A 13,037-nucleotide genomic window follows, 5' to 3' on the forward strand; every position below is an offset into this window, starting at 1 on the left:
TAGGGCCTCGAGGGGATGGAAGGGGGCAAGGCCCCTCATTTTTTATAGTGCGTACCTTTTCAAACATCAAATATTGCTTCTCCCCAACTTTTCGAGACATGCTAAGGTCATGCATATACAAATAAATAGCGGGCATGAACAATTGCAGATAACTTACCATTTTAGAGCAAAAAAAACTATAGATTTATCTGTAGAAGCGCGAGCTAATCATCAAACAGTTTTTTTAAAATGGCTGCCGGATGCAAAACACAGGGATCCTAGCTCAGAATTAACCGCATGTTTCCAAAAATGGCACAGACTGGAGGTCAACAAAATCATGCCAGAAATGACATCGTTTGCTGCAAGATCTTAGTAGCTTCGGTGTATTAACCTTTTTTAAAATCGCTATTTAAAATTTGTTGATTTTTATTGACAATTTGTGAAGTTTAAAATGTTTTGGTCTTCATGGCTGCCATCTTGGAAATGGCAGCCATCTTGAAAATCGACCCTTAAATTTCTCAGCAAGGGAAAAAAATTTCACTTGGCTCATCGACTAGAGTTTTAAGGTAGGATAATACCAATGTCCAGGCCAAGTTTCATGTTTGTATCACCAAGTGAACGATTCTGCACTTAGCTGCTTCACTATCTGCTCAATGCAATCTAGGGTGTTTTGAAGAACACGCTTTACCTTCAGAAAAATTGTGGGTTATGCATCAGATGGTGGAAACCTCAAACAAGGTCAGAAAGATTAATTACTGATCAAGCACCTGGAATATACGTTTTCAAACGCTTTTACCACCCCTTTCATTTGGTTGGCCGTCATTCTTCTGAAAAACTGTTTAAAACTGCTGAACAACTGGTACATGAGATTTATACATATTTCAAAAACTCACCCATCTGGCAGAAATATTTTGAAAATGTGCAAAAGTTGGTTGAAACAGAGCCCCATAAAATTTTGAAGCCTTATCACTTCAGAAGACAAGATGGTTTTTGCTTTCTCAGTGTGTTAACATAATTTTAGAGCAATGAAACCCCTCAACTTGCTTTTCGCATCTGAAGTTTTCGAAACGAAATCTCCACAAGCTGACTGACAACAACTCATAGGTTTTGTTCTTTTTTGACAGGTGTCAATGTCCTTTTCCAGTCAGATTCTTTCAAGCTTCACCGACTGTTGCCAGGGGTTGAAAAAGTTCTGAAAAGTTCTGCAATGGTTTTATGTAAAGGAAAGTTTAAGATCTTATATATTTGGATGTAGATGATTAAAGTAAGTGGGGTTCCGTGTATAACAGCAGAGCCCTTTATAAATTGATTCAGACATTAGAAATGATGGCAAAAGTACAATGTCTCAGAACTCTGGAGAGCAATTCAAAAGATTGAAGGTTACAAGGAACTTGTATTTTTAATGGCACAAACAATAGAGTGCTAAAGTGTGACGTCACGTCGCGTAGCAACCAAATTTTCTGTTCTAAACATACCTTACTCTGTATATGAAGTCGATAGGCCGTAATAAAAAGTCAGTTTTAACAAGTATTTCCTGTTAGCAAAAGAATCAATTTGAAACATTTTGTATGCTTTAAAGCCTTTTAGTCGATTTGCCGCAAAAAACACATATTTGGTGGAGTATACGATTAATTTTCAAAGCGTGACAATGGCTCAATGTTTCGCTCCTGATTGCAACCACCAGTCAGAATCGCACTACTGTCATTTCTTTGGATTCCCAAGCAAAGAAAAAAAGCCCCAGGAAGACAAGAGATGGTTGAAGCTATTGAGGTTAGATTAATTTGTAATTTTTCATAACCGGCGATGTGAATTTCAGCCATGGCCTAGATCGATACATCGCCTGCTTTTGCATAGCATACCGTAATCGTAGCAACACAACATGTAGGTCTTTAGGCAAAAAGTAATCGGATCCTAATTTCCGCCACTATTCCAGTGCTTAAACTACATGGGTACAGACTAAGTAAGGGATTGAGGGTGCAAGCCCCCTCCCCCGGCCCTGTGACAGGACAATCAAATGTAATGTTTTGGCGTGGTTCCTTGTCAATAATTGAGATCGAATTGTGTCATAAACATTTTCTAAATAAAAAGAACCCTTTTTTAGTTAAAACATTCATTTTAAGTCTTTAGCCATCCCTGGAAAAATCAAAACCTCTAGAGAAAGTCAGCACCTGTGCTCATATATGTTGAATTTGCTTTTAATAACAAGACATTTTTTAAAAATTATGAAAATGACTTGAGTTTCAAAAGTTGCCTTTATACGAGTCAAAAGAAAAATCTGAGAAGTATATTTCAGTTGTTTTGATAAACTTTAATGTGGTCCAATTTATTTCCTATATAGGAGAGAGGATAGAGAGCCCAGCACCCATTCAAGGGTCTGTAGCTGTCATTTCCGAAATGGAGAGAAATGCTTTGGCCCCAAAATTTATGCCAGAAATGCTGAAAAGATTTTTCCGTCCTCTAGCAGCAAGTCCAGGTCAAAAAAGAAAACAGAGTGATGAAGAAACAATTGCAGATATTGTAGCTAGGTATCGAGAAAATGAGCCACAACCAGTTGTTGATCAAGATATTCTTCTCCCTAATGAAGTCATACTAAAGGCTGAGCTGGAACAAACAAGGAATGACTTGGCAGAGAGAAAAAAGAAGCGTCTTACAACAAAAAACATTATGCTGCATGCACTCTTAGTGAAGAGGTCATTCGCATGGAAACTGGACTGCCAACAAAAGAAGTTTTCCAAATTGTTGTCCGTCATGCCACAAGATTTAAAGAAACTATGGTGTATTATGCAGGGTGGAAAGTTGTCAGCATTTCATTTGAGGATCAGATTTTTATTACACTCATGAAACTTTGCAAAATTATACAAACCTACACTTGGCTCAACTTTTTTCTTGCTGTGTTGCTACATTTTCAAACATAACTACTAAATTCATTCATATTCTCTATAAATTACTGTTCAGACATATCATGCTATCAACCCCATTTAGGGAGAAGAATGAATTTTGCTTACCATCTTCCTTTTCACTTTTCACCAACTGTAGGATTATTGTTGATTGCACTGACATAGAAGTTGCAAGGCCCAGTTTAATGAGCAATCAAAGTGCATCATACTCAACATATAGAGGTATGAACTCATTTAAAGTTTTGGTTGGAGTTGCACCAAATGGGGTCATTACATTTGTAAGCAGCCTTTACCCTGGGTCGATCTTGGATAAGGAGATTGTGAACAAGTCTGGGTTGCTAAGCAAAATGGAAACTGGAGACCTTATAGTAGCAGACAAAGGGTTTTTGATACACGATATGGTACCTTCAGGATTTTCTGTTAATATTCCACCTTTTTTGCAACATGGAAAATTTACAGAAAGTAAAGCTGCAGCAACAAAAAACATTGCAAGGTGCAGAATACATGTTGAGCGTGTAAATGCAAGGCTGAAAGATTTTAAAATACTTGGATTTGTGCCACCCTATTTACGAAGCCGTATCGACACCATCTTTCAGCTTTGTGCAGCATTGGTTAACCTGCAGCTTCCTTTGATTAAAGAATGCTGTGAAACAACTGACTTTGATTGATATTTTTAAAAATTTATTTATAATGATTGTAACATAGCAGCAGAAACGGTTGTAAGTTAAAGAAGCAAAATAGCTCATAATAGTATATTTTAAAACAGTTCATCATTCATTATCTTTGGTAGGATGTTGCCAAAATAAAAATTCTTCAATTTGTCAATATTTTCCTCCCAAGAAGGATCCTTCTTTTTTTCGATATTACCGACCATGATAGTGTTCACACAACAAAATAGCAATCGTTTCTATTTGTGAGATACATGTTTCCTTGTACCTGATGCCAATTTGCATGATCTTTCTTCAAAAGATACAAGGAACCTTCCTTTTGTAGACAAAATGTCTTGCTTTTTAATGCTTCTTCAAGTGACTGATCTTTTTGTGTATAGGGGCATTTAACTTCCAAAACATGATCCAAACCTACTAAACCATCAGGCGAAGCACCCAAAACCCAAGAAGAATCAAGCCATATCCCTGTGCTCACAACCTCCAGCTTGGTTCTTTTAGAGAATGCACCAATAGCCTCAGCCTAATTGGTCAAGCCCCAAGCAATAGATTTAACTCCAGATAGATCATACTCTCCAAGAATTTGTTTAATTAAGGAAGATGTTATCCTCTTGGCATTCAGGACTAAACCAAACCTACTTGCAGTTAGCCTTCCTTTTCTTACAAGATGCCACTGTGGATTTTCCCTCTGTCCAACAGTAAGTTGACTGGCTTGTAAAATCTCCTGTGAAGCTATCAAAATTTTGATTTTGATTAAATCGAGCCTTTCAACAAATGAAGGAATTTCCTGTGTTTTGCTTGAAAAGACAACTTCTTTGACCAATTTTACTTGAGCCTTCTCTTGCTTTTGAGGCTCAGGACTTAAAAGCCACCACAGGCCTGTAAATTGCCCATAATTGCATAAAGAGCAGCTTTGTCTTCATCATTTGGCTCCCTTGTGAGTGGAACATATCCTGGCCTTCTGGGTTGATAAAGTTCGGATACTGCATGTGTGGAAAGACTCTCAGTCTTCTGCTTTTCCATGAGCACTCCACATCTGTCACACTAATGCTGTTGATGGCATGAATAAAAAGGGCAGCTGCATGGCTACACTTGAATTCACCTCTAGGGCATTCAGACTGTGTTGATTTAATTAAGTAGCTCTCGTCAACATATACCTGAAAAATTATATGCATTCAAACAAGCCATTCTTTCGACAGATGGAATAATCATCTCAATTACTTGTTGGAAAAGGTCAGAATGATATTTATATTCCAATTAGATTTTTTTAATAGATACCACAAATCTTAAAAATTTGTTACCCCATCCTATATGAGTTTCATCCTATATGAGTTTCATCCTATATGAGATCCTTACTCACAATGACTTTCATATCTCCAATAACTGAAGGAATCATTGACATTTCATATCATTCGATGTTTGCCAACATCAGGAAAGAGCGAATCAAGCGAAGAATGTCTTCAAAAGGTAAGGGAGGTTGAGATTGGGGTCGACGTACCACACTCTGTGCTTGATTGTGCTCACAGAATTGGGAAATTGGTCACAATTGAAGGTAAGCGCACAAAGCAGATGATTGTGCGACTAACCACATGGCAACATAGAACCGTAATTTATAAGGCACGTAAGAAGACCATAAGGTATAGCACCATGTTAGACCTGACAAGGAGAAGAAGGGAAATCATTAAAAGGGCAAATTAAATTTTGAATAACGATCATGAATCATTTGCATTTGCAGACATTAATTGCAATTTGTGCTGGTTTAAGAGGGGAGAATTCGTATATTTTAATGATGTGAAAGATCTTGAGAGGCTGAGAAACAATGATTCTAGATAGGTTAAACTCGTTTCTTTAAACATGGCTGTCCTTTATCGTTGTTTTTTTAAAATTGTTTTTCGAAACCGTAATCTTCAAGGGGGCTTAGAAAATTGTATATTAATTTATTTGCTGCAATTGCTCCATTAAGCTGCCACCTTCCGTTTTATACCTTAATTTAAATCATGATTGAAGATGCCTAGAGACATTTCGATAACAAATGACGAATTTATGCAGTAACATATCTATTGTCAACAGCACGCCCCCTTTTATTAAAACACGTAGATTCAATCTAAATGACTAACGCCGCTCAGCTTGACTGCTAGGATTAAATATCCAATTGCTAAACCAAATTGTGCTTCACTCCCACCTTTTCACGTTTAATTAATTTTTACTTTTACATACTATATGCTTGAGGTAGCGAACCATGAAGAGCCCTCATATATCGCAAAACTGCTAAATTTTCAGTATTCTTTGAACTTAAGTGGAGTACCATACTTGAGTGACTATGACATTGATGAGCAACTGCCTCAAACTATTGACTCACGCTATTTTACTGTATCTGAACTTAGTTCCCTCAGATATGATTCTCGCGATCTTTCCATTCTTCATACAAATATAAGGAGTCTTTCTTTTCACCATGATGAACTTATTAATCTTAATGTGCTTAGGCTAAAATTAATTTTGATATTATAGGAGTTTCTGAGACATGGAATCAAACTTAAAATGAAATTTTAACAAATGTCAGATATTATTATTACGACACTAAATCGTCAAGCCAAAATGGAGGTATATGACTTTATGTCAAGAAGTATTTGAATTCTAAACTATGAAATAACCTCAGCTTAAACTGTGATGAATTTGAAGCAGTTTGGGTCGAAATAGATAATAAACTCGGAAAATTTTTTTTATTTTGCTGCATCTATAGACATCTTGGTTCTGACTTTGAAAAATTTCCCGAATATCTTAAAGGTACTCTTCCAAAACTAATCAATAAAAAGGTATTTATGATGGGTGATTTCAATATAAACCTTTTAAATTTCGATTCTCACGCACCTGCCAATGATTTTGTCAATACTTTCTTTTTGTACAACTTCTTGCCTTGTATAAATCGCCCAACAAGATTTTCCTATAACTCGTCGACAATAATTGATAACATTTTCACAAACTTGATGAATTCTGAAATTAAATATAGAAATATTCTAATCCAAATTTCCGACCATTTCCCGCAATTTCTAATTCTTAAAAACGCTAATATGGAATACAATAAGTCAGTGACCTATTAACATGACTACTCATTATTTGACAAGAGGTCTTTTATTTCTGACTTTAATAAATTAGAATTGAGCTATATTGATAACGATATTAATGGAAACTATAACAAATTCTCTTAGGACATTAATATGCTTGTTGAAAAACATGTACCAGTTAAAAAGTGCCCAAAAAAGAATCAAAGATGAAAGCAAAACCTTGGATCAACAGCAAAATACAAAAAATGATGCGAATTTGTGATCACATGTTTAGAAAAATGAAAAGAAATAGATCGGATCTTCAACTCTACAGAAAATTCAGAAATGGGGTAACAAATGAGATAAAGAAAAGCAAGCTAAACTATTTCCATGACTATTTCTCTACGAATTATTAAAATATGAAAAACTGTGGGTAAGCATAAAATCAATTATCTCTAACAAAGGCTCTGTCCCTGCAAGTATTGGCAAAATCAAGGATAAAGAAGAAATAATTTCAGACACAACTAAAATTTCTAATACCTTTAACGAGTACTTTGTCAATGGTGTTGAGAATATTACCAAAACTTTGCCAAAAATATCTGAGTCACCTATTGATTATTTTGATAATAAAAACTTAAATTTAATCTTGCTCTCTCCAGTCGACCATATAGAAGTTGAGAATGAAATTTCTAGATTGGACTCATCAAAGTCTTCTGGGCCCCACAGTATCCCGATCAATCTATTGAAAATTCTAGGACCCTAAATTTCGAATTCCTTAGCCACACTCATCAATCAGTCGTTCTTCAACGGAATTTCTTCCAAATAAATTAAAAGTAGCCAAAGTAATTCCTGTCTTTAAAAAGGGGGACACCAAAACTAAGTCAAACTGTAGGCCTATATCGCTGTTGCCAGCAAATTATATGAAAAATTAATGTACAGGCGACTCTATTTGTTTATTACTCATAACAAAGTAATCTAGTCCTTACAATTTGGTTTTCAGGAAAATCATTCAATTGACCATGCTTTTATTGGTATAAATGAAGCAATAAGAAATACTCTTGACATTAGAAAATATGGATGTGGAATATTTATCGACCTGGAAAAAGCCTTTCATACTGTTAACCATGATATTTTGATTAACAAACTTGAACATTATGGTATCAGTGAAGAAGCCCTGGCTTGGTTTCGGTCCTACTATTCAGAAAGACATCAATTTGATTCAGTCAATGGCGTAAATTCTGAATTACTAAAAATCACATGCGGTGTGCCACAGGGATCTGTACTAGGAACCGTTGTTTCTTTTCATTTTTATCAATGACCTACGAAATGTCTCAAGAAAAACTGAACAGTTGTCCACTTGAGCAGTTGTAAATAGTCCTTTTCTCAAACTAGGTCGGCAAACGCCGTTTCTGTCAAGTGTCACAAATCTTGTTACCGACGTCAGTTGAGATACTTAAAACTCGATCATATGATATTGACAGTCCAGACTCATGAAGTATATCAATTACTTCACGTTTTCGAGTTTGTGCGGGCATTTTCAATCCCAAATATATAGGGAATGGTGTTTCTTGTGCTCTTGAATGGCGTCGATATTCTCCTTTGCTACTTCCAATCCGTTTTGTGCTGTTGTACTTTATCAATTGTGCTAAATTAAGTGCAACTGAATGTTCTTAGTCATTTTCTGAAGTCCTACCTGTCACCTTTGGGCCTTCCATAAGCATTTCTAGCAAAAGAACTAATAATTTTGGCACAGTCTCTACTTCTGACATTCCTTGAAATGTCCCATCGAAAGGGGGAGTTTTGGCAAAAACCTTTTTGCAAATCTTCATCATCTTCATCATCACGAGAACAGGCTTCAGAAATAGCATCACCTATCTTGTCAGTTGGACCCAAAATTATCTTGCTTCCATTGTTGCTTGTAGAGGCTCCAAGATATGGCAAGTGTTTTAAAAGACTTTCTTTCAATCTTGTAGAATGTCCTCTGATGTTAGGTTCCTCCACATGAGCAGTGTATATTTTGACTAGATCTGACAATACGAAGAATGAAGTTATTCCCTTCATCAACCATGCATCGATTTCCAATAATTGCCACAAGCTCTGATAGTGCTATAGATTCTGGTGATGTATCTACTGTACCATTTTGATCGCTCCAAGACACATTGCTTCTTGCAGCTCTTTCTCTGTTGTACAGATTAGCAAGGCATTGTGAATGATATTTTGCTTCCATGGGAATATATTTGTTTCTACATGATTTATGCCACTTTGCATTTTGAGGTTCAAATGTCGCTTGTATGCCATCACCTTCATCACTTTCATACTGTACGAAAATGATTTCGAGAGGCTAGGGCCTAGGCATTAATTCCCATTGTAATAATGGACACGCAAGGAAAGAAAGCGAAAAAGCACCCAAAGAGAAAGGAGCCTCTTAAGATGGTATATTTCTTAGAATCAACTTTCGATATCTGGAATAAGGCAAAGAAAAATTATTCACGTCCTGAGCACACTTTGAGCAGTGACAAATTTGCGAAGTTCTTGCTGAGATGCTTCAGCGAGGGAAGTGAGATGGCGTTAGACTCTAGTTTTGGGGTGGAAAGAATTGATAAGGAGCACTGCCATGGCAAAACGGAGAAAGTAAAGTCAGTTTGGTCATCTTCAGAACCCCAATACGCATCACAATTATGCCATCAAGGCAGTGGGTAAGTTTGAATTTTTTTCCTTACCAGCGACAGCACCATGCATTTTCCAATAACATACTTTTACTTTGTATTGTTGCATAACGCGTTTTTATGAGACATTTTAATGGTGGAAACAGGCCTCAAGCCAAAGGGTTTGCAAGAGTATCCCAGACTTTTGAGGTTCCAATTGCAAACGCTTTAATCAGACGCTTCAAAAGTGAGCTGGCAAAAGATTTCAACACAAATAAATGGTGAATAATATGACAGTTCTTTTTAACTTTTCTGGATGAGTTACATTTCAGACCTATAGTAGCAAGGATTCTTTCATTTTTCAAATTTTAATGGATTGTTTCACTTTCCATATATGAAAACTAACTTTTTAAGGAATTAATACCACAAAATTCAAAATCAAAATGACTGCTGTGTGGAGGTTTGTGGGGAGGTTCGTGGTGATATTTTCGATAAACCTTTACGTTAAGAGATGTGCATTTGTTAGCTCAGACTGCATTGGAGTTTCATTGATTGGAGAGGAAGCTAAGGAGACCAAATATGGAGAGTCATTTATTTGCTCAAGCCAGTGGCAAGCGAGAGATGGAAAGTTTTTATTTTGGATTCGAACGTCAAAGCAAAGCTTTTTTAGCATTTCAATCCTTATGTGTGGCGATGTGGAGCAATGTCCCGGGCCTGGAAATTTTAGAAGGAACATCTCAATTAACCTCATTGACTAACAACAAAGGGATGAAAATGTTTCACCAAAACGTGAGGGGACTCTTTGGAAACCTTGGACATGTGTCTGAACTGCTACAAAGTTTTCCAGGCAGTGAAACATACATCGAAGCGGGATTTGAGCAAGAGGAAGCAATATACGACATACCTGGCTACTCTTTCATAAATCGTCCAAGGAAATCTGGAAAAGGTGGCGGAGTTGGAGTGTATATCGGTGATTGTGTAGTTTGGGATCGACGATACAATTTAGAAAATGATAACATCGAAGCAATCTGGATTGAGATTAGGCCAAAACATTCAAAGAGTTTCCTAGTGGGAATTATGTATCGTCCTCCTGATAGCTCTAAATATCTCAGTAAAGATTTCAACAACCATTTGAATATCATACTTTCTAAAGTGTCTGAAAAATCACAAGAGACAATCCTCATGGGAGACCTGAATGTGAACTTTCTAAAGCAGGACAACAAAGAATTCAAGGCTATTTGAGTGTTTTTGGTCTGAAACAAATGGTTGAAAAACCCACAAGAGTAGCAAAATCATCTGAAACTCTGATAGACGTCATCTTAACAAATAACCCGGCAAATATGATACAAACTTATTAGTCCAGTAAAACTAAGTCAAAAATGGTCGAACCTCAAACAAATTGCAACAGAAACGAAATAATGGTTGTTTTGCTAATTAAACTATGCTCTATAACATATGAAAAGTCCTAAGAATTTCTAGAAGTGGAAAGTGTCCAAATTGCCAGCTGAGTTAAGGTGGTTTAGCTAAAAAAATTTCATGGATTTTAAACGTAGAAGTCAAAGTCGAGAAGGCATATGGGTTTACAATGACTCTCGTAGTATTTCCATTAAATCTACCAAGATAATTACCCACTCTTGAATAGATATTTATTCAACATAGTGCTTACTTAATTGTGATGTTCACTTTATTTGGGGAAGTCCTCTCGAACCATTTCAAAACAAATCTTGGTGAAGGAGCTGTTGCGATTGAGCATATGATCAAATTGCATGTTGACCTTGAATCTTGACCAGAGAACCTGTTTGTTGCTTGCGTTATTTCTTCTTTGTGCAGATAATAAAACGTAGTCTACAACCGGCAAAATGGTCTGCATGACAGTTACGTAAGATAGAGTGTGTTATCTGCAAAAAACCAATCTGGAACATAGCAGCAGGTGTCGTTCTTCGTCAGAAAGGTGCAAATGGAATCAACAACGCAAGTAAAGAGCGAGGCGACGTGATAAATGTTACTGCTGGTCAATCAGTTCACAAGGATTGTCGTGCAAATTTCACAAAGCCACAAAATATAGCAGCGGCTGCAAGAGAGACCTCCCAAGCAAGGTGCAAGCGTTTACTTCGATCTGAAGCTCAGAAATTCAACTTTAAAGAGCACTGTCTGTTTTGTGGTGAGGGGGAACGCTACCAAGGGAAGAAGAAGGACTTTTCTCTTGTACCGGTGAGGACCTTCGAATTTCAGAATACAGTTTCCGAAATATGCAATGAAAGAAATGATGAATGGGCAAGTAACGTCGCTGAGAGAATTGAATCGGCTATTGATCTTTACGCTGCAGATGCTTTGTACCACCAAAAATGCAGTGTAAACTTTAGGACAAGAAAAGGAATCCCTTTAGTTTTCACATCAAATCAAGAAGGTGCAGCACCTCAAAAGAAGACGAAGCGTGGCAGACCACTGGAAGAAAGGCAAAATTATGCCTTTGAAAGGGCTATGGAATTTTTTGAACAAAATGATGAGGAACAGCTCACCGTTAAAGATTTAGTTGAAAAAATGGCTGACTTCCTTCAGGAATCTAAAACTTCTTCATTCAGTGCTGTATACATGAAGAAGAGGATCAAAGAACGTTTCGGAGAAGATGCTATTTTCACCTAGCTGGATGGAAGAACTGATGTTGTAACCATGCGACCCTTTGCTGCAAAAATTCTGCAAAAGTTCTATAATGAGCCAAAGAAGGAGGAAGTTAAGGAAGAAGAGATGAGAGTTGTTAAAACAGCGACAACATGCCTAAAGAATGCCATTAAGTCATGTCCCACCTCAAAGGAATATTATGCAAGCAACAGTGATATATCATCTATGGAAAATGCAATGTCCTACCTACCAGAGTCACTGATCTTCTTACTTGACACAATTCTTGTTGGAAAAGATAGAAAAGTAAGATTGCCTCAATTGGTCAAGCAATCATGGAGGCGGCGAGACCTAGAACATTGATTGCACCTTTACAACTTGGTCTTGGGGTTCAAATGCACCACCACTTTGGATCGAGATTTCTGGTCGACTCACTTCATAGGCATGGATTTTGTTGCTCCTATTCAGAAGTGCAAGCTTACGAAAGGAGTGCAGCTATCAAAGATGGAGTTGAGCTGAGTATCCCTGAGGGACAAACGCTAGTTCAATATGTTGCAGACAACGTCGATCACAACATTAGAACTATTGACGGAAGAAATACTTTTCATGGAATGGGAATAATTGCCACTATCACCCCAAGGAGTGCTGCCCGTCCTTCAACATTTATCCCAAGGCGATGCAACATATCATCTGATGAAATAGCAGCCATCGGTGCAATTAACATCAAGCAGTACAATATAGCCAATAACCAACTCAACATCAGGTACGATCAGTTGCTCTCAAATGAAATTGTTGATCCAACATCAAAATTGGATCTTTTATGGCAAGTTTCTTGGTTGCTGAACCCAAGAAGGCCATCATGGTCTGGAACAATGCAATGGTGCCACCAGGTGGAGTATCCAGGCAAGTCATCTGTTATCTTTTTGCCAATGATCGATTTGGATCCCAGCAATGTCACTTGTATTCACTCTACCTTAGACTTTGTTTCTCGCCATGCCAAAAAATATGATGTGACACCGATTCTCACTTTTGATCAGTCGCTATGGTGGAAAGCCATTTGTATCATCAAAGGGGAGCCAATTGATAGCCCTTTGCATCAAATAATTTTGCGACTTGGAGCTTTTCATACAGAAATGAGTTTCCTCGGAAGTATTGGATATCTCATGAGAGGGTCAGGATTGCAAGAATCTCTCG

At 37.1% G+C, this 13,037-nt stretch overlaps 1 protein-coding gene and 2 pseudogenes across 1 annotated transcript; 2 read left to right on the forward strand and 1 right to left on the reverse strand.

The window, feature by feature from the left end:
* Positions 1 to 2,941: 2,941 nt before the first annotated feature.
* LOC148960039 (uncharacterized) lies at positions 2,942 to 3,544 on the forward strand. Its single transcript, XM_089109139.1, has one exon. The coding sequence runs from the start codon at positions 2,942 to 2,944 to the stop codon at positions 3,542 to 3,544; it is 603 nt and encodes a 200-aa protein (XP_088965265.1).
* Positions 3,545 to 3,758: 214 nt separating this feature from the next.
* Positions 3,759 to 4,716, reverse strand: LOC148960040 (uncharacterized; annotated as a pseudogene).
* Positions 4,717 to 9,806: 5,090 nt separating this feature from the next.
* LOC148960041 (uncharacterized) lies at positions 9,807 to 10,587 on the forward strand (annotated as a pseudogene).
* Positions 10,588 to 13,037: the final 2,450 nt, after the last annotated feature.

This window comes from Rhopilema esculentum, chromosome 7, assembly GCF_057945365.1.
Source record: "Rhopilema esculentum isolate cy_ngs chromosome 7, ASM5794536v1, whole genome shotgun sequence".
NCBI classification, from domain to species: domain Eukaryota; kingdom Metazoa; phylum Cnidaria; class Scyphozoa; order Rhizostomeae; family Rhizostomatidae; genus Rhopilema; species Rhopilema esculentum.

What these genes read in the sequence shown, in the direction of transcription:
- LOC148960039 (XM_089109139.1), top strand. Translation starts at nt 2,942, where the DNA reads ATGCTATCAACCCCATTTAGGGAGAAGAATGAATTTTGCTTACCATCT.